The sequence below is a fragment of the Chlorocebus sabaeus genome, chromosome 21 (assembly GCF_047675955.1).
Source record: "Chlorocebus sabaeus isolate Y175 chromosome 21, mChlSab1.0.hap1, whole genome shotgun sequence".
NCBI lineage: Eukaryota > Metazoa > Chordata > Mammalia > Primates > Cercopithecidae > Chlorocebus > Chlorocebus sabaeus.
The window spans coordinates 115,068,291-115,088,697 of record NC_132924.1 but is presented as its reverse complement, the minus strand read 5'-3'; the positions used below and the strand labels follow the sequence as shown (position 1 = coordinate 115,088,697).

General features: G+C 42.4%; 1 protein-coding gene across 2 annotated transcripts in view; it reads right to left on the bottom strand.

The window, feature by feature from the left end:
- The window catches only part of MGAM (maltase-glucoamylase), a 138,215-nt gene that overhangs the window by 53,874 nt on the left and 63,934 nt on the right, over positions 1-20,407 (bottom strand). For both annotated transcript variants that reach the window (XM_073009419.1, XM_073009420.1), the window contains 14 exons: positions 20,267-20,329; positions 15,580-15,714; positions 14,707-14,794; positions 13,768-13,906; positions 12,832-12,965; positions 12,679-12,713; positions 12,470-12,586; positions 11,593-11,741; positions 10,886-10,970; positions 9,661-9,717; positions 7,244-7,368; positions 4,177-4,265; positions 1,847-1,896; positions 1,267-1,434 (listed from right to left, as the gene is read on the bottom strand). In XM_073009419.1, the coding sequence (XP_072865520.1) occupies positions 1,267-1,434; positions 1,847-1,896; positions 4,177-4,265; positions 7,244-7,368; positions 9,661-9,717; positions 10,886-10,970; positions 11,593-11,741; positions 12,470-12,586; positions 12,679-12,713; positions 12,832-12,965; positions 13,768-13,906; positions 14,707-14,794; positions 15,580-15,714; positions 20,267-20,329 (1,434 nt within the window). The remainder of the gene's footprint in view (positions 1-1,266; positions 1,435-1,846; positions 1,897-4,176; positions 4,266-7,243; positions 7,369-9,660; positions 9,718-10,885; positions 10,971-11,592; positions 11,742-12,469; positions 12,587-12,678; positions 12,714-12,831; positions 12,966-13,767; positions 13,907-14,706; positions 14,795-15,579; positions 15,715-20,266; positions 20,330-20,407) is intronic.

Sequence of the window (20,407 nt, the reverse complement as noted above, 5' to 3'; positions counted from 1 at the left end):
AGCAGAATCTTGTACATAGAATAAAGAAAACAACTCAGTCAAAGAAAACCCGTCATGATCACCCCTTATTCTTTTCTGCTCTGACTCCTCTTAGCCCTCTGTGTCTTGTCAGGAAGGCTCTCTTCTGCACTTCCTCTTTAGCATGAGACATGGTGTCACCCAAAGTGAGCTGATCCCCTTGCTCTCCAGTCCCCAAACCAGTATCCCCCATTGGCGTGGAGTGGTAGAAAGAACATAGAATTAAGAATCATATGATCTGGTTATCATATCCACATTTTCATAGAACATTGAAAAATGATTTCTTTCTTTAATTTTTAATTTAAATGGGTACATAGTAGGTATACATATTTATGGGTTATATGAAATATGTTGATTCAGGCATACAATGCATAATAATCACATCAGGGTAAGTCGGGTGTTCTGTTTCATTTATTTGGGTTTCAATTTTAGCAACGGCAAAATTGAGAGGCTGGAAAAAATCATGTATTTCTTTCCATTTCTAACACCCCAGCCTCTTCGTTTATGTAACCCCAAAGACTCCAATTTTGAAACCTTCCTTGATTACCATTCATTCAAATAGTTAATATTTTTCTATATACTTTTCTTATCTTTGACATTTCTTTAAACAGCACTTCCCAAGTTCTCACTTGTCTAGAATAATAAAATCCCATTCTAAAATTTTCATCCTTCTCCCAGTCTCCTCCCAGTCTAAACCATCTTGTACTTCCATGTTCTACTAGTCCCCAAAACCCACTCCCACTCCCAGCAATGCTCACACACAGTAGCACAGCCTTCATTCAAGGATCAACGTGAGGCCCTTTGACAATTAAATCAAGTTGGTACCTAAGACCCTCCAAAATCTGACCACAAGTTTCCTATGCAAACTGGCCTCTTTTTCAAAACCGAATCTTATCTATGCTGTTCCAGTCATATAATTTTCACAGTCTAATCATGTAAGGCTGTTCCCCACTTTCCTAACTTTGCTCTTCTTGTGCCTCATTGTAATTATAATTCTATTTGAGGGAAAAGGAAGTGAAATCAGTTAGAGAGAGAAGAACATTGAGAGGCAGAGAAGAGAATAAGAAGGTAAACACCCAACTCATTCTAGCTCTTGCCACCTCATTTTATTCCCAGTCCCCTAACTTCCACAAAACAGGCCTCAAGGTTGCTCTGTTCCTTCAGGAACCCATGCAACTTTGGCAAAAAGGAACACCATGATACTATGGAGAATTCTCAATACACCATCTCAACAAAATGGGGTTTTACCTTCAGGTTAGAATCGTAAGTGACTGTAGGAGAAGTCTGACTTGGGACACCATTGTGTTTCACTGTAACATTGCTAGGTTCCTCCGTTCCAAGAATTTTAATCTCATTAAATGCTAAATTATTGGGGTCCTTGTAGGTTGATTGTGAAATATTCACCTCCAAGCGGTTCTGCAAAACAATTAAGTCCAATTATGCATAAAGGTATGCCTGTAATACACAGATTGTAAAGTCACTCAAATATTCCATTCCAGACCAGATACCCCCACTGCCCTGGATGCCTCTCTGCTTTCTCTACTAGTGTGTGCTCAAGAAATGCAAGATTATTTTGATAATCCTCTAATTTAAAACAATCATAAAAACACACAGATATTTTTACAATGTATTTACAAATGCTATTTGCTATACTAATGCCTTCTTTTGAAAACTCTGACGAAATCATAAATAGAAATGTGCTCACCTATAACCAATAATGCATAGAAAGTTACAAATATAATCACACATATACAATATACACAAGCACAGATGTGCTAATGGTCAGTCCAAAGCCCACACCTAAGATTCAGAAAAATATGCTACTCACTTGAGTGACAGAAAACTCACATAAAAGATACACTTTATTGGCCACAGTATCTGCAAGTGAGAGAAAGTCAAGTCAGATTCTGGCTTGCCCACCACAGAAAAACAGATTTCACACCCCCACCCTTCACAGTTACATCCTGATGTCACAAATGGCAGTATTTCCGTTTCCTTATGGATGAACAATATTCCATTGTATTCATTCATCAGTGTACACTTAGAATGTTTCCATATCTTGGCTGTTGCAAATAATGCTGTAATGAATATAGGAGGAGTGAGTATATCTCTTAAAGATACTGGTTTCCTGTACTCTGGATACACACCCAGAAGCAGGATTTCATGGGATTGCAGGGAAGATCTGTTTTTAATTTTTTGAGGAACCTCCATACTATTTTGCATAACAGCTATAATAATTTACATTCCCACCAACAGTCTAAAAGATTCCATTTTCTCCACACCCTCACCGGCACTTATCTCTTATCTTTTTTACGATTTCCATGCTAACAGGTGTGAGGGGATAGCTCACTGTGATTTTTTTTTTTTTTTTTTTTTGAGACGGAGTCTCGCTCTGTCACCCAGGCTGGAGTGCAGTGGCCCGCTCTCTGCTCACTGCAAGCTCCGCCTCCCGGGTTCGCGCAATTCTCCTGCCTCAGCCTCGCGAGCAGCTGGGACTACAGGCGTCCGCCACCTCGCCCGGCTTATTTTTTTGTATTTTTAGTAGAGACGGGGTTTCACCATGTTAGCCAGGATGGTCTCGATCTCCTGACCTCGTGATCCGCCCGTCTCGGCCTCTGTGATTTTTGATTTGCAATTTCTGTCATTTCCTGATGTTGAGCATCTTTTCACATACCAGTTAGCCACTTGTATGTCTTCCTAGGAAAAACATCTGCTCAGGTCCTTCACCCAGTTTGTAATTGGGTCATTGGATCTTTTGCAGTTGTATGAGTTCCATATTTTTTGTATTAATCTCTTCTGAGATATATGCTTTGCAAAGACTTTTATACGTTCTGTAGTTTGCCTTTTCACATTGTTGATTGTTTCTTTTGCTGTGCAGGAGCCTCTTAGTTTGATGTAGTCATGCTTGTTGCCTTTTTGGCATTTTGCCTTTGCTTTTGGTATCATATCCAAAAAGTCACTGCCAAGACTACGTCAAGGAGGTTTTTTCTGTTTTCTTCTAGGAGCTTTACAATTTTAGCCCTTACATTTAAGTTTTTAATTTCTTTCCTCACAGTAGCCAAGATAAGAAAACAACCTAAGTGTCTATCGGTGGAGGAATAGATAAACATATTTTGGGACATATATACAGTAGAATATTTTTCAGACATAAAAAGTAGAACATTCTGCCATTTGCAACACCATGAATGACTCTGGAGGACATTATACCAAGTGAAATAAGCCAGACACAGAAAGTCAAATACTGCATGGTCTCACTTCTATGTGGAATCTAAAAAAGTTCATCTCTGAGAAGCAGAGCCTACAACAGTTGTTCTCAGAGCCTGCGGCCATGGAAAATGGGGAGATGATGGTCAAGCGTACAAACGTTCAGTTAGTAGATGAATAAGTTCTGGGGATCCAGTCTGCAGCATTGGTGGTGATGGATGTGTTCATTAAAATAGCTATGGTAATCACTATACTATGCCTACGTATATTAAATCCTCACATTGTCCACCTTAAATATATTCAATCTTTATTTGCCAACTAAATATTTTACAACTAAATAAATAAATTTTAATCTACATATTAGACTAGATGGACAAGCGTCTCCAAGGCCAACCCATTGTTTTTCCTTCTCTTTCCTACTGGAACATTGCAAAGATTTCCTTCCAAGTGCTTTCAAGGAATATGCTTCAAAGGAATCTATTTCCTAAACTTGAAGCACAAGAATTGTTAGTATATGGGAGCCTCCAATAGGCTAAAATGTATGGCTAGATGAGTACACACTGGAACAGTGTATTCTCACTGCCTCACTGGCAGGGGCATGATTTTTATATCGCCAATATTTGCTCATAAGAATTTTGGGAGGAAGACATTAACATTGAATTAGGGAACAGTCTTGAAACCTTTTCATCTAAGCACCCATTGACAATAAAATGAGAGCCTATTATAGATATCACTGGTTAATGGGAGAATTGTTAGAAGTACACATGTATATTTCTTTCATCTGCAGCTCATCTACCACTATCCCTGAATGGTGCGACCAGAAACAAAATACTTCAGTGACTTGCTGCTGTGCCTGCTGAGATTTCTCCCACAGCTCAGCGACCAGCAGGAGGAAAGGACCATAAGTCACAGGTGCGGGTTTGGAAACAGCAACATGATCGTAACAGCGCTCACCCTTCGTTTGCCCATCATCCCAGAAAAGTTCTCCTTTTGCTTCTTTGTTCTCATCTAGGGCAATGATAAGACCAAGCGGGTTCTTTCGACTGTGGGGAACAAGATTCAAGAGACAAAGACAGGAGTCAGAGAATTTTGTTAACTGAGCTGAGAATATTTCCATCAAATTTCATAACTGGAAAAGACACTAGCAGCAGATGGTTCTGTTTCTTGAGGTACAAACACAAAATCAACAGACACACTTTTTTGTAATATCAACAGTGTCACAGGAGATAGCCACACCCCAAACATTAGCAATAACATCTATGTTGGAGGCAAGAATTTAAGCACCAGAGTCACTGCAATAGCTCAAATAAAAGCTGCTTCTGCAACTACTATTTGGAATACAGAGTATGAGAAGAGAAAGAAATCTTAGGCAATAACTCGTTCAGTCAGATCACTTTAGCAATGATGCCCTCAGGAGAAGTGTCCAGTGCTGTGAGGAAGATACATTTTCACCTGCCTAAGGACCATTTATACTCAGAAAGCAATAATATACAATAAGGTCCATCTATTAAATGGTAATGTATCTGATTATTTATTATTAGTTTGTTTTTAAAGAAAAACAAATCATTGTAATGATCTACTTCAGAATTTAGAATAGGAAATACAACACATTACTCAAAGACATGGTAGAGTAGATGGACAGAGAGGAAGAGGAGGAGAGAGAGCAATTTTTATTTGGAATCTCTCCTCACTCTGTCACTATCTAGGCAACCTCTCAGTTTCCTGATCTTCCTGTTCCTCCTCTACCTGTCACTGGACTCACATTCTCCAATGCATTCTTTCACAGTTCAGCCTTTCACAATGTAAGAAAGTTAGTCTCCATTATCAACAAAATCATCTGCCTTCATTAAATATTCATGTATTGAGTAGCAGTCATTCCTAGGAAGTCAATGAGATACAAAAGTTAATAAGTCATAACTCCTGACATGAATGGCCTTAAATGTTATAGGAAAAATTAGGCACATTCACTAAACAATGAAGGCAGACAGTGAAAACAACACAAAAGTTAGGATATTCTAGGAGTCCAGAACCACAGTTCCAGAAATATGGTGGACTGGATATTCTTCTGGAGACTTACCCAGTAAAATATTCCCTGATCCTAGATAAATTACAACACAAATTCCTGTTAAAATGTTGTTGAATTTGCGAGAAAGTAAGGAATATATTCAAGAGACCAAAACAGTAACAGGATAACAAAACACTGAGTTAAAACTAAAAGGGTGCTTAGTAAGCAAAACCCAGAATCTCTGTGAGGCAAATTCCCATAGCAAGGTTAAAACTGGGCTACTAAGCCTAGCAATCCAAGGTAGAGAATGTGAACCTCTGATTCCCACATGAAGCCGGGATCCTTGAAGGAAGCTAATGTAATGCCAGCTGGAAGCAATTCTTGGCTTGCAAACAGAGGAGAAGGCAAATCATCTCTGGAGGAATGACACCCACATTTAGATGGTTAAGATTATCACAGTATGAAACAAAAAAATCAGCAGGCACACAAGGTAATAACTCAACATAAAGGAAAGTCAGCAAAAAAGAACTAACAATAGATTTAGATTGCCTTAAACACTTCAGATAATACAATTTTCCGGCACAGAGTATACAACTACTATTGAAATGCTAACACTATTAAAGAAGAAAGACAAAATCATCTAAGGAGCTATATATATATATGTATATAACAAATGACCAGAAACCTGGAAGTGGCAGTGCTTTCTCTGCTGAAAGATTAGGGAAAGATTTCTTGCTGCTAAAATGTAAAGTTTCATTTGGGTCATTAAGAATACACCAGGCAAAGATGTTGGAAAGGATAAATTCAAAATCCCAAATGCAGCAAAATGCATAGGTATGTTTGGGAAATAGCCAGTTTTTTGGCATATCTGGTCTGTGTGTACATGAAGGTGTGGCAGGAGATAAGAACTGTTAAGGTAACCTGGAACCAGGTTGTGATTGGTTTTGAATACCTTATTAATGAAAGACTTTGGACTTCAAGTCTGGGAGCCACCAGTTGAGATTTTCATTTTGGAAAAATCAGTTTGGTATCAGTGTACAGAACAGCTTGAAGGTGAACAGTTAGAAAAAGACAGCCAACTGGTATTAGATTTAGGAATATTTTCCATTAGTACCATAAAAAGTCTACAATTTGAAAAATTAAAGCAGTAAGAGAGGTTCAAAAGGAAAGACGGGTTTCTGGCTTCCAAAGAACTCCTAGTCTATTAAAGACAAGTAGGCTAATACTTTTAAAGCCATGAAGGTATAAATGTGCATCTCTTTAGTACAGATGGAATCTATAATTTTGGAATCAATTACATATAAAGGAAAATTCAGTGACATAGAGTTTTGAGGTTTGCAGGAGGTAATTTTTGAATCAACTTTTGAATCACAAGAAAGAAATCTCTTAGCAGGAGAAAAGAAAGAGGAAGTTGAGATTCTAGGAGGGTGGCGAGTGGATCCCAACTCTCTAGAAATGAGAACAAGTGAGTCAAGAGTAAAGAAACACGGATGGACACTGAGGCCACGGCAGATAGAGGCATCGACTGACCTGGTTTGCCCACAATTGAGAAGCATCCCAAGAGGGGAGACTTCTGGTACTAAAATTGTAACAGTCTTTGCAAACCAAGGAGGCTGACCACCTGGCTGTTAGCATGTTTTGAAAAGAAATTCAACGGGTTTAAGGAAGGACATGAATTACAGTCTGCCAAAATCCACTGGATACGGTTCTAAAACAACAGCTTCTGAAAAGCTGTTGTGAACTGTGGTTGCCATTTTGACTTCCATCTCAGATGTGAGATTAAAAATGACATTCTTAGACCTATCATCTCACTCCCTTAGACTTCAATGAGTTGTTAATAATGAGTCAGAGTATAGAGTCTGAAAAAGATTAACACACAAACAAGCAAACAAAGAAAAACAAGTCTTGAGTAAAATTGCATGCGGGCTTGAGAGTGATGCTTACGTTTTGGTGGACTTCATTACAGACTGTTGAGCTAACTGACATGTAAAGGAAAACCTGAGTCCTGTCATTCACCTTAAGTGGGTGTTCAGTGCAGGCTCTTGCCAGGGCAGGATGTAGCCCCCACGAATATGAAGATTAATGTGGTCAAGAGGGGCTGGCAAGGTCTTCCACTCTCCTCTTGCATCAATATCCACACCCTGTGGGCAGAAGAAGGTAAGAGATGACGAAGGAGAAAACAGGCCCCTCCCTGAACGATGCATCCTGCCAGACATCTCATCCTCCCCTCTGAACTTATTCCTGCTCATCGCCATTCGCAGCATACCTCCTATTACCTATTCTGCATTCACCCAGGGCTGCATGAAATCTGACACGGCTGCTATCATATCTTGTTAGGGTCTCTTGACTTTGCTTCCACTGTACAAACTACATCTGCCTGATGTGTGACAGGAAGAGGTGCCACTCTCTCACCTGAATCAAAAACCTACCTAAGGGACCATCCTTCCATCCTACATGTTCTCAATAAGAGCAGGGCTTTTCAATCTCAGCATGATTGAGATTTAGGGCCATACAATTCTCTGGTGATGGGACTATCCTGTGCCTTTAGAAATTTAGCAGAATCCTCAGTTGTCAGCATCATCGCCTCCTCACCCCCACCCTGTTGTGCCAACAAAAAATATCTCCAGGCACTGCCAAATGTCCCCTGGTTGGCAAAATCCTCTCATTTCAGAGCTGCTACTTTACAGGTAAGAAGCAGTTATTGTTGACAACAAGCAAACAAAAAGGCATGGCTGTGTTCCAATAAAACATTATTTGCAAATCAGCTAACAACCAGATTTGACTGTGGGCCATAGTTTGCCAGCCTGTGCTCTAGAACGAGTAATAGGTACTCAAACTTGGGAAGATTAATCAAGCTGACACCTCTTCATTAATTCTAACTATGAGTTTCATCTTCATTTAAATTAAACATGAAAAATTTCATTTCTTTTTTTTTTTTTTTTTTTTTGAGACAAAGTCTCGTTCCATCACCCACGCTGGGCAGTGGCACAATCTCAGCTCACTGCAACCTTCGCCTCCCAGGTTCAAACGATTGTCCTGTCTCAGCCTCCTGAGTAGCTGAGACTACAGGTGCATGCCACCACACCCAGCTAATTTTTTGTATTTTTTGTAGAGATGGGCTTTCACCATGTTAGCTAGGATGGTCTCAATCTCCTGATCTTGCGATCTGCCCATTTCGGCCTCCCAAAGTGCTGCGATTACAGGTATGAACCAATGCACCTGACCTAATTTCATCTATTTCTAAACAGCTTGCTCCATGATTTCTTTTGTCTTTCCCTCTTCAATCAAAGATATCTTCTGTAAGTGAATGGCAGACTCAACATGCATACTCAGAACAAAGGCCAGTCTCACTTAAAGAAAGCTGGCCACTTCTTCCTAGGGAAGATCTGGCTGGGAAGCACATAGCAGAGCCTTAACATGTTACCACCCTAAGGGCAGATCCAGACTAGGATCAGGAAGGGGAGCCTGGGGCAGTGGCGAGGACTTGGGCTCCAACAGACTGAGAAGAGAAGGGACAAAATTGTACATCCTTCTCCAGTTTTCACCTAATCTCACTGCAATACCCTTGGATGAAAGGGGCCAGCACATGCTCTGCTTCTTGTTTCCCTGCTTTTACCCCTTTGCTGTATTGCCAGCCCTCAACTATGTTCTCCTCAGAAAGTCAGAAGTAGAAGCCTGGTTAGAAACGAAGGAAATACCTCCTTTGATTCTTCCCCAAGAATCAGGATCTGACTTGTCAGAGTCCCAGCAAGAGACCACCACCCCAGAGCTGCCCTGGAAGACCCTGACTTCTCAGCTGAGTCTTTGGGAATCATACTAGCAATGAAACTATGCAGCAAGGAGCTCTTCATTGCTGCCTCATTTCTAAATGTACTTGCACTGCTTAGACTCACAAGGGTTGGGTCCCACACCTCTGTGTGTGTTTTGCACATTGTCTAATCACTTGTGGGCCTTAGGTAATTACGTGCATCACCCTTCTTTGAGCATCTATGCGATGGAAGGAGATATTTAATAAAAAGAGACAAAACAGCCTCTATACTTACAAACTTATAGTAGGCAAAGATACAAACATTAACAACAAAAACTATAGTTTGCAACACAATCTCAAATGTTGGCTAGCATCTGCCTTTACACAACATGGTAAATAGCAGTGATATAAGGAAATATTAAAAACTAACACGAAGAGAACACCCACAAAAATCCAGACCCTGAGTGAGATGCTTTATGTGTTACTTCACAAGGGTTCTGTGAGTGAAGTCGTCTTACCCCACTTGGAGGTGAGAAAACTGAGATTACAAGGGTTAAAGTGGCTTCTCTAAGACCACACAGCAGGTGGGTTACAGAGCCAGCATTTGACCTAAAGTCCATCAGATGTAAAGTCTTTGTTCTCTCTACCATTTTCCCATGTTGTATAAACATTCAGAAAAACTTACCGTGTAGTAATCGTACCAGCGGGCTCTAGGGAAATATGCAGTGACATTTCTGGCATTCTAAAATGAAACACAAACAAGGTGAGGCAGTGGGCACCATGTTCCAGGACAGAGAAATCAAACTGCTTAGGAAAGAGGTGAAATAATTGTGATGGCTTTGGACCCATCTGCCTCACATTTGGAGAGGTTAGCGACTGGGGCAACCTTCTTCCCGTTTTCTTTTTTAAACGGGAGATTTGTCTACCCAAAACAAGTGGCTTTCATAAAGCACTTCGGTATCCAGGACTTCGGGAAAAAATAAATCACTGTTTGCTTATAAACATAGACTTACCCCATTTCCTCTTAAAAAGACAAACAACTGAGGTTGTGTTTCAGCAGAAGAAAATTTTGTGGGTACAGTAAGATTTTGGGGCCGGGTGCGGTGGCTCACACGTGAAATATCAGCTCTTTGGGAGTGTGAGGGTGGCAGATCACGAGGTCAGGATATCGATACCACCCTGGCTAACATAGTGAAACCCTGTCTCTATTAATAATACAAAAAAAAAAAATTAGCCAGGCATGGTGGCACGTGCCTGTAGTCCCAGCTACTCAAGAGGCTAAGGCAAGGGAATCACTAGAACCCGGGTGGCGGAAGTTACACTGAGCCAAGATCACGCCACTGCACTCCAGCCTGGGCAACAAAGTGAGACTCTGTCTAAAAAAAAAAAAAAAAAAAAAAATCTGGGGGAGGTACAATTAACTGGTATTTTAATCAGAAGCCTAATCAACAATAGAAGTAAAGAAATGGCTTTTACTGCTGGGAGGTAATCCTGCACAGGAAGGGAAGGGGTAGCCAGCAGCAATACAAGCACACACATTGCCAAGTAATCCTTCTGAAGAGTTGTAATAGTGCTAGAGAACTCTTATAAATTCTTTACGACACTGCCCCCATCTGACCTTCTATTCCTTATATTAGTTAATGAAGAAATGATTGTGTCATTGAATATACCATGAGGTGTTTCCTTCTTGATCATCCTATGAAGCAGAATTGTAAGGCTTATTTCAAAGATGAAGGAGCTGAGGCCCAGAACACCTAAGTGATGGACTTCAGCTCAGAAGGAGAGGAAGAGACACAGGGAGAATAAGAAACCATGTCTTACGACCCCCACCAGCTCAGGCCTCTCTCCTCGTCCTTTTCCCCATGCCTCAAAGCTGGGATCCTCCCCCCATCGGAGGCCTCCATACTCACGCGCTCCAGGACAGGGCTGACCAGGAAGGCTGGGCCCAGCAGGAACTGACTGTCTATGTCCCATGTCACCTGGTCTGACACAAACCTGGAAAGGGAAATGAAGGTGCCCAACAGAGCCCAACAGAGCCCCAGCCCGAGACTCTGAAGAAGCTCCTCAAGTTCAGACCCAAGTCGGAAATCCAGCTGCCCCTAAGCCTTCCTTGCTTTTTCCCTAGGCCTAGCTTCATCAGGAGCACCAGCCTCTGCTCTCCCCACGGGATGTGCCTCAAACTTCAGAAATGCTGGGATGTAGATGTGTTCTCTCCTGTAAACTATTATCGCATTTCTTAACCCTTTCACATTTTAAATGTAAGGATGGCACTCCTCCCCCAAATCTCTGGCTGAAATCCTTCTTTTGTGACTTGGGTCCATATAACCAAACTGCTATAAAAGATAGATAGGTCTTTGCACAGCCAAATGAGAATGAAACTATTCTATGCTGTATGGCATCATTTCAATTTCGTACATTCATTAAATGGCCTTTTTTTCATGACCTATGGTACGTATAACACTGTGCTAAAGAGAGTAATAAAGTATGGTCTGTGCCTCAGGAGTTCACGTCAAAAGGCAAGCATGTCTTTCATTTGGAAGAATTGTGTATATCAACTCCCTCCATATACAATGCAATAAGTCTTCATTAGTCATCAGGATCCCTGCTGGACACTCACTCATGAAGCAGAGGCCGCACAACAGTGACGCCCTCCGTGTGGGCCTTATACATCAAGGTATACAGATATGGCAACAGGGTGTATCTGGTCTGCAGGACATTTCTGGAAATGTTCACAAAAGCAGCATCCCAGGACACAGGGTCTTGTCTCTAAAGGAGAAAGAGAACAGTATTGGGAGCATGCCCTGGAAGTTCTAGGGGATTTAAGAAGGTCACTGAAGGCATATTCCAACTGAAGATCACTCACAGCTAAACAAAAGAAAACTATACATGAGGCTCAGGGAATACTCTTAACAGACTGGAAAGAATCATGGAAGCTCTCCTAGGACAGCTGATAAAATCTCACTGTAAGACGTTCTTTTTGGTACAATTTTGCCTAAAATACAGGAAAAAAAAAAATCTGAAGAACACTGAGGGATATGGTTCATTGAGACACCAGGTTGTTACAATTTTTAAGGGTGCACTGGGTCATGCCTGTAATCTCAACACTTTCGGAGGCTGAGTCGAGTGGATCACTTGAGCCCAGGAGTCAGACACTAGCTTGGGAAATATGGCAAGATCCCACCTCTACAAAAAATGCAAAAATTAGGTGGGCACGTTGGTATGTGCCTGTAGTCCCAGCTACTCAAATGGCTGAGGTGGGACAATCGCTTTAGACCCAGAGGTCGAGGCTGCAGTCAGCCATGATTGGGACACGACACGATTCAGTCTGGACAAAGAGTAAGTACCTGTCCCCACTCCCCCCCCCAAAAAAAACAAAAAAAACACAATTTTTTAAAAAATATCCCAAGAAATACAAACTGCGTTAATTTTAGCTCAGAAATGGAGATTGTATTTCTAGTGACACACAACACTGGAGGCAGAAGCCACTGTCCTACCCTGGTCCCAATGGTGTTGTGGTTTCTTGAGAAGGGGTAAAAGGCCCCCAGCTGCATCCAGCGAACACACATCTCATATTCAGCATCTTGAAAGAACCCACAGATATCTGCTCCCGTCTGAAACAAGAGGAAACAAAACAAGCCTGATGATGTTTTCTGAAAGATGTCCCCACCTTCTTGGTGCTTAGGAGGATCCCAAGGACACTCACATAGGATATGCCGAAGAGGCTGAACTCCATCATGCCTGCAATGAGAAGCACAGCAGTGTCACACCAGGCTCTCACCACCCGCCTCCTCACCTCTTCCCCAAGGATCCCAACTCCCTGCCCTACCGGCACAGGCCCTGGGAAGGAGCCACGCACCAATGATAGATTTCTTCAGCTGATCCCACGCGGCCATGTTGTCTCCCAGCCAATGTCCTGCCCAGCGGCCAGAAGAGGGAAATGTGGAGCGGCTGATGACGACCCCTCGCTGTCCCGTCACCTCCTGCATGGCTCTGGTTGGAGGGCAACAGGAGGTGAACTGAGGGCACGGTCAGGGAGCAAAGGCCATAGAGCTTCTGCTCCCAGGGGCCTTGAGCCTAGTCAACGTTTGCTGCGTGATTGGAGGGAACATGGGAATCTGAGCTGCAATGGGGGCCCCACTGACCCCAGATAATGGAGATAACGAGTCACGTGTTCTCACAGTGCTTTACAAAGAACTTCACTGCAGCAAACTCACTGGAGTGACCAAAAATAGTAAGGTTTTACTAAATCTTGCTATTGATTTCCTCAATACGTAGTTTTCTATATTTGAGGAGGAACACAGTGAAGATCATAAGGCTGTCCTTAGAAGAATTCATACCATTCGTTGAGCTTGCAAAGGGGACTGTGTTAATTTCGTAGAATACCAGTTACCCTCCACCAAGAATGGCCAAAAATAAAAATCTCAAAATATGATTCACTTTTGAAATAAAGGGGAGAGATGCCCAGTCTCTGTGTACCTTTCACCTCCTGTAACTAAAACTATTGCACCGCCGGCTGCCCTGTGTGATCATTATGGTGTCTCTAAGTGTGTCGTTCCCACCAGGATCATTAAGTTTTTCACTGGTGGGACCATGTCTTATTTAAATCTGTCACCCTCCTTTTAATCACAGGGCCTGGCTCCACATCAATGAGCATTTGTTTAATAAGAATCATTACCCAGTTGTCATGAGAATCTTCTTAACCCTTAGAATGGGAATTAAAGAAAACTAGGGTGGCTCTGTCAGTCCCTGGCAATCCCTCCGGGTTGAGACAGCTGGAAAAGGAGAGACTCACTCGTATGTGGGTCTGGTCTGGGACCACCCGTACAGGCTGTGCACGTTGTAGTGCTGCACCGGGGAGCCGTCTGGGAGGATCTGCTGACTCTCCATGCACAGGGTCTTGCTGCTCAGGCCCCTGTCCCTGGACTCCAAATCTGAGGAGGAAGAACTGGTGAGGTGAAATCCAGCCCTGATTCTGTTTATCCCTGACCTCTCCTCAATGGATTGGACACTGGATCTTAAGACTAACTTGAGCCCTGCCTGTGTCACTCTCCATCTTCCCAGAGACATGAGCACAGCGACCCCTAGCTCTGAGCCGCTATGGCACCTGCAGTGTTTCCAACATCAAGTTCACTGAAGAAAGTAGAGGTGTAAGGAAGAATGTACAGCTGTCAAATACTACATGACAGGCACTGATTTAGGCTTTTGACTTGCCAATTATGCCCATAATTCTATGAAGAAGACATCATTATCTGTCTTTCACAGTTTAGCCAACTGAGATTTGGAAATATTGCATAATCTGTGAAAAGTCACAAAACTCCTAGAGAGAAAAATTTCCGGAGCCAAGAAATGAAACCAAGTATAACTCCGAAGTCCACCCACTACATGACAAGGGGAAGCCAGTAATTTCTACCCATTGATGACACAAATTCCTGTGATGGAATTCACACAAGTCGAAAAACTAAGAAACCTAGCTGTGAGAACCCTTTGTGGCATGAGCACTGCTAAGTGCTTTCTGGACAAATTTCAAGAAATTTGTTCAATGAGTCTAGTCACTTGCACGTGGCTGGCTGGGTAAAGTATGTGAAGAGCTTTTGTCTCTGGTCCCCAGTAAACCACAGCAGCCACGAGGATGTGCCCTGAGCTGCGCAGGCACACCCCTGGCTTCTGGGCTCCTCCAGTGGCCATCCTTCCAGTCCTAGCTCTGCCAGTCAAGGAGGCCAAGGCTTCTTACATGGCATGTAGGGAGGGCGGTTCAGAGAGGTGTCCCTGCAGCCTGGAGAAACTGCCCCATTCACGAAGCTTGATGGTTCATTCATATCCTAGAAATGCCAAACACACACATACATCACTTTTTAAGATAATTATGTCCGGCCAATCCTGAGCCAAGGAAGCAGTGAATAAATTGTTCAACATCCGGTAATCCCTGTAAATGCCAGCCCTGGGAACTTCATCAAATCCTGGTGAGAACTGGCTGGAAAGATTAATTCACTCCTACAGAATGACTGGCTAGAGGTTTCAAGAAATAAATCTCTTCCCAGGTGGCTGTGAGGCAATCAAATTTCCAAGAAATTCCTAGTAAATTGCTTCCTAGGATTTTTTTTTTTTTCAATTTTTTGAGATGGCGTTTCACTTGTTTCCCAGGCTTGAGTGCACATGTACGATCTTGACTCACCACAACCCCTGCCTCCTACGTTCAAGCAATTCTCCTGCCTCAGCTTCCCAAGTAGCTGGGATTATAGGCATGCCCCACCACACCTAACTAATTTTGTATTTTTAGTAGAGACAGGGTTTCTCCATGTTGGTCAGGCTAGTCTCAAACTCCCAACCTCAGGTGAACCGCTCACCTCAGCCTCCCAAATTACTGGGATTACAGGCGTAAACCACCACACCTGGTCCGGCCTGACAGGTTTTACAGTAGGAGCATAAGGTCCAGTACAAGGTCTATCAGGGCTGTTCCCCTCCTGAGAGGAGGAAGTGTCTGATATGTCCACAGGCTTCCTTGGACAATGACTATCCTCTTGACTGAAGGTCAGTGGTACCTATACTTAGGCACACAAAGATAGACAAGTGCCACAGGTACACACACACACACACACACACTTACAATCCACAGACCATCAAACTTCAAGCTCCTCTCTGGATTCTGTGGATTGTTGTACAGTTCTTCTATTTCCCTCTTCCACCACTTGGCAGTTGAATTACGGAAAAAGTCTGGGAAGGCCACGTAAGCTCGATATAGCTGTAAAATATAAATATAATTTGTATGTCCCACACAAACATATAAGACAGCAAACAGACACCTACTGAGAATGTAACTCACACAGATACTTGAACTGCATGGTGACAGATGGCCTGAACAGGGCCTAAATAATGTTATTAACTAATTAGAGAAATGTAGAATGAGAAGAGAAATTAGTGCAATTTGCACACCTTCCCAGCATTTGGAAAACATCCAAAAACTGTTCTCTTCATATACACATGGTTGACGACAATCAATGACCTGAACTAGTGACCTCATGCATTCAATGCCCAACCCTCAACGTCAGTCCTGCCATTTCCTAAGCACTCCTCAAAGACAAAGCCAGGGAGAGACTGCAGACATGAGATGCATGGTAATAGGTTAGGAAGAAACACCCAGGGAGTCCCTCCTATGTCATTCTCACTGAGAGAGGGGAGGAAGGAAAAAGATTACATTTCAGGATATTCGACCAGTATGCCTCAGTGTTTTCTACAATTTCAGAATCACATGACAACTACAGCTGTTGGAGCATAAATTGAGAGGACTTAAAGAGAATGCATTGACTTCCCCTTATTTTCCTCTTCCCTCAAATAATAAAAGCAGTGTCTTCACTTATCTGAAAGACAGATTCAAGATACAAGTTTTTAACTACATTGTAGATTTTTGAGAGTAGGAAGTTTGTTTTATATTCTTCTGAGTGATATTTATATTGCCCACAATGTTCAGCTTAGAACCTGGCATAAAATACTCAGTGTTTACTAGTGGGATCACACCACTTAGAAGCAGCAAATAAATATCTATACATTTTAATATACTCATGTTGTTTGTTACGGAATATTATGGTCCTTTGTATGTCTCAGTAACTAGCCTCCTCTATGCTAATCACACCACAGTAAGAGTTAAAGAGCTAAAGAATGCTGGTGAGGAGGGTGGGGGAGGCAACAGAAAGAGGACTTGGGCTAGGGGAGCTCCAGTTCTTATACACCACAGATAAAAGGCAGGTAGGAATCCAGATGTCTAGATAAAGGGCAAAAGAAGGAACACAAGAAAACAGAAACAGATCAGCCTGCATGGATCTGGCTGTCAAGGATGTGAGAAGACAGCGGCTCACACACACAGAATCTTGAGAGAAGTGGGCTTGCCAGGGATGCCTTTTGTGAGGAAATGGAGGTAGAAACCAGGAAACTCAATAAAGAGAACTTTTCACCAGAAACAGAGAGCTCCAGATCAGGCAGGGTTAGAAACAATGGGATGGGTGGGGTATGGGAATTACAATAAAGAGAGTATCAGCCACATCTGAGTCAGAATTGTATCCCATACTGGGTACACGTGGGGAACCTGGCCAGCCACGACATATGAACTTCCCTAAGTACTGCTCGGACGACCCCTTTCAACTTCATAAAAATGCTCTGCCGTTCTCCAAGGTGCTGGCTTTGCCTGCCCATATTCAAGTCTCGCCTTGTGGCTTCTGCCTTCACTTTCTCCAGTCTTCAAACAGTGATGTACCCACCCACACACCGGGCCTCAGGATCACCTAGCAGTCTTTTTGTAGCACATCACATACTACAGATCGCAATTCATAGATCCCATCACAGACTTATTGAATTAAATTACTGGAGCTTTGGACTCAGAAATCTGCTTTTCATAGGCTTCTTGGCTGTTTTCTGCTCAGCGAAGCCAGGCCTGGACATCAGTGGCTTCACCCTCACCAGCCTCGTCAAGTGGGTCTCACTATTAATAATATAAATATTAGATTGATGCAAAGGTAATTGTGGTTTTGGAATTAAAAGTAATGGCAAATATTACCTGTGCAGCAACCTAACAGTTACAATTATTCTATCTACCAATAATCTCTTATGAGCTACCTAAAAGATTATGTGAATCCCCTAATGAATGTTTCTTATCAGAAACCCAACTGGAATTTGAGGCATAAGATTTTTTGTGGAGAATTCCCTGAAATCAGAGCCATCGGCATCCCCGCCTACTGCCCATTAAATGCCACCTGGTATCCCTGTGATAACCAATACTGCCCTCAGATTTCCAAATGGCCTCAAGGTGGCAGTGTTGCCCCTACTGGCTGCTGAACTGTGGGGCTCATAATGTAGTACCTGACTACTTGATAAAAGACAAGAGGCCAATGACCCAGAACTTCTCTGGCTGGGCAGGTTCCTGTGTCCATGTGGGCTGCTTGGACCCCTAAGCTTCAAGTTATTCACTGTGAGAAGTGATGAGAGGACAGAAAGCTAGGTCTTCTCCTTTGAATACTTACCTGATAGATGATAGATAGATAGACAGATATAGAGTGGATATAGTAGGTAAATGGATAGATACGATAGATTAGATAGATAGATAGATAGATAGATAGATAGATAGATAGATAGACAGACAGACAGATAGACAGACGATACAGTGGATAGACAGATGGAAAAGGTGAGGGGATAAATTGATAGAGATAGATGATAGATGGATAGACAGAAAATAGAGAGGGATACAAAAAGATGTTAGATAGATAGAAAGATAGATATAGGCAGTTAGATAAACAGGTAAATAGAATGGAGGTATAGATAGAGAGAGATAGATGATAGATAAATAGATTAGAGTGGGTGGATGGATAGATTGATTGATATATAGATAGATTAGATAGAGTGGGTGTATGGATAGATAGGTAAATATAGAAAGATAGGCAGATAGATAATAGACTAGAAAGACAGATGATAGAGTCATATACAGAAAGATGTTAGATAAACAGATAGAAAATAGATACATAAATATACATATACAAACATATACATAGAGATGATAGTTAGAGATAGAAGTTAGAGAGATAGATAGATAGACATAGATACTTGTTCAGTACTAAATAAAAGGAAAACAGCCTTGAACTGAGTCTGACTCATTCTTGTCAATCTTCAAAACCTGCCCCAGCTTCTGTTTTGTTTGTATTGTTTTACTGAATTTACCAACAGAAAATAAAGACATTGAGTCCTATACCCAAGCAACCTGATCCCAAATGTATCTCATTTTAAATTGAAAAGAACAACTGCTGCCAACTGGCTCTGGGATCCAGGAAGTCAGAGACTGACAACAGAGAAGTAGGCATCACAGGCTTGCAGTACTCACTACCCTGTTGGAGCTGTCCTGTTGGAGCTGTCAAGGTCTCACTACGCTGTTGGAGCTGTCCAAGGTCCCAGGCTCAGGCTCCAGATTTTGGGGTTGTATCTAATATATGTCTTTCCCTCTAGGACTCACCACTTACCCTGAAAACCAGCTTATCTGGATAAGGCATGAATATTTGGCCTAACTCTTGCCAGTCACGTTCCTGGTGATGAGTGTTTCTCCTGCACCTCCCTCCGTGGGCTACAATCTTTCATTATGTAGAAAGAACCCCAAAAAGAGGTCTTCGCCCCTGGGCTTCTGAGTGGCTGCTAACTGAATTTACAGCTGTTGAGATTTGTTTCCACAATATGGATATTTCTCTGATTAACACTTGATACTGAGAGAGTATCTAGACACCACAACATATACCACATTGCTGACTGCACAGGACAGCTTCTTTGTCCCTTCAATTCCTGGCAGATGTCCTAGAGAAGAGGCCTTTTCCTTGTCTCCTCAGCTCTCCTGTGGGGGTCACACAGGCTACACATGCCCTGCTACAATTCCTGCCCATATAGAATAACCATTATTGAAGAACAGCTCAAGAGGTAGGGCAAGGTACTTGCTCTCCAGGAAGTCCTCGGCCCCACCCTGACAATCCTGCCTGTGGGAACTGTCACAAAAATTGATAGTAAAGCACACAGGCTGCCTCAGTTCAGGAGACACACATCTTGGCCAGAGGATGGGGCTGTAGGCTTCCTAGCCCTGTAAGGAGCCATGTATTCATTCAAGCAAGAAATACTTAGTGAATCTGGAAAAAAATTCAGGTCCAGAAGCATGGGCTACCTGGATCCATTATAAGCAACAAACCGTCCACAGGAGAGAGCAGGTTTTACAATAAGGTTGGAAACTGAGAGGTAAAAGCAAAGTTGAGAAATCCAAGGAAGAATTGGGCTCAGAGGAGGACTTATAAGTGTGAAGATGGAGAAACCTGTTCATGGGGAAAAAAAGAAAAATATACAAAGAAAAAGACCTAGTCAGTCTTCCAGGGTTAAAGACTGTTAGAAAGGGATAACCATGGCAACAACAGATAGTATGCCAGTCCAGGGAAAAGATAGCACTTCCAGGAGTTACCGCCCAGTGGAAATTTCCTGGGCCTTCGGAATCTGACAGCCTTGGAATTGAAATCACCACTCTGTCTCATAAAACTGGGGAAAAATAATTTAAGCTCTCCGGTCTTGAATCCCAAGGATAATAATACATATCTACATCCCAGTGGACAGTAAAGTATTACTCCATATAAGGTAACAGGCACACAGAGTGACACCCAAGACACACGCCCTAAGGGTTTCTCCCTTGTCAAGCCCATGTCCACGGTACAGACATGTCCAGAATCCCAGGAACAGCTGCCCCTGCCTAGAAACCCTGACTCCACCCAAATTTACAAAGATCCTTTTACCTCCACTTGACTGTCCCAGTCTAGAGATTCATTCACAACAACACCAGGAAAATCGGGCCAGACCTATGGAGAGAAACACGTTCAGTAGCAATGCACGAGACAGTTTCCCTTACATAGGATTTCTGAAGAAATTGTTATATA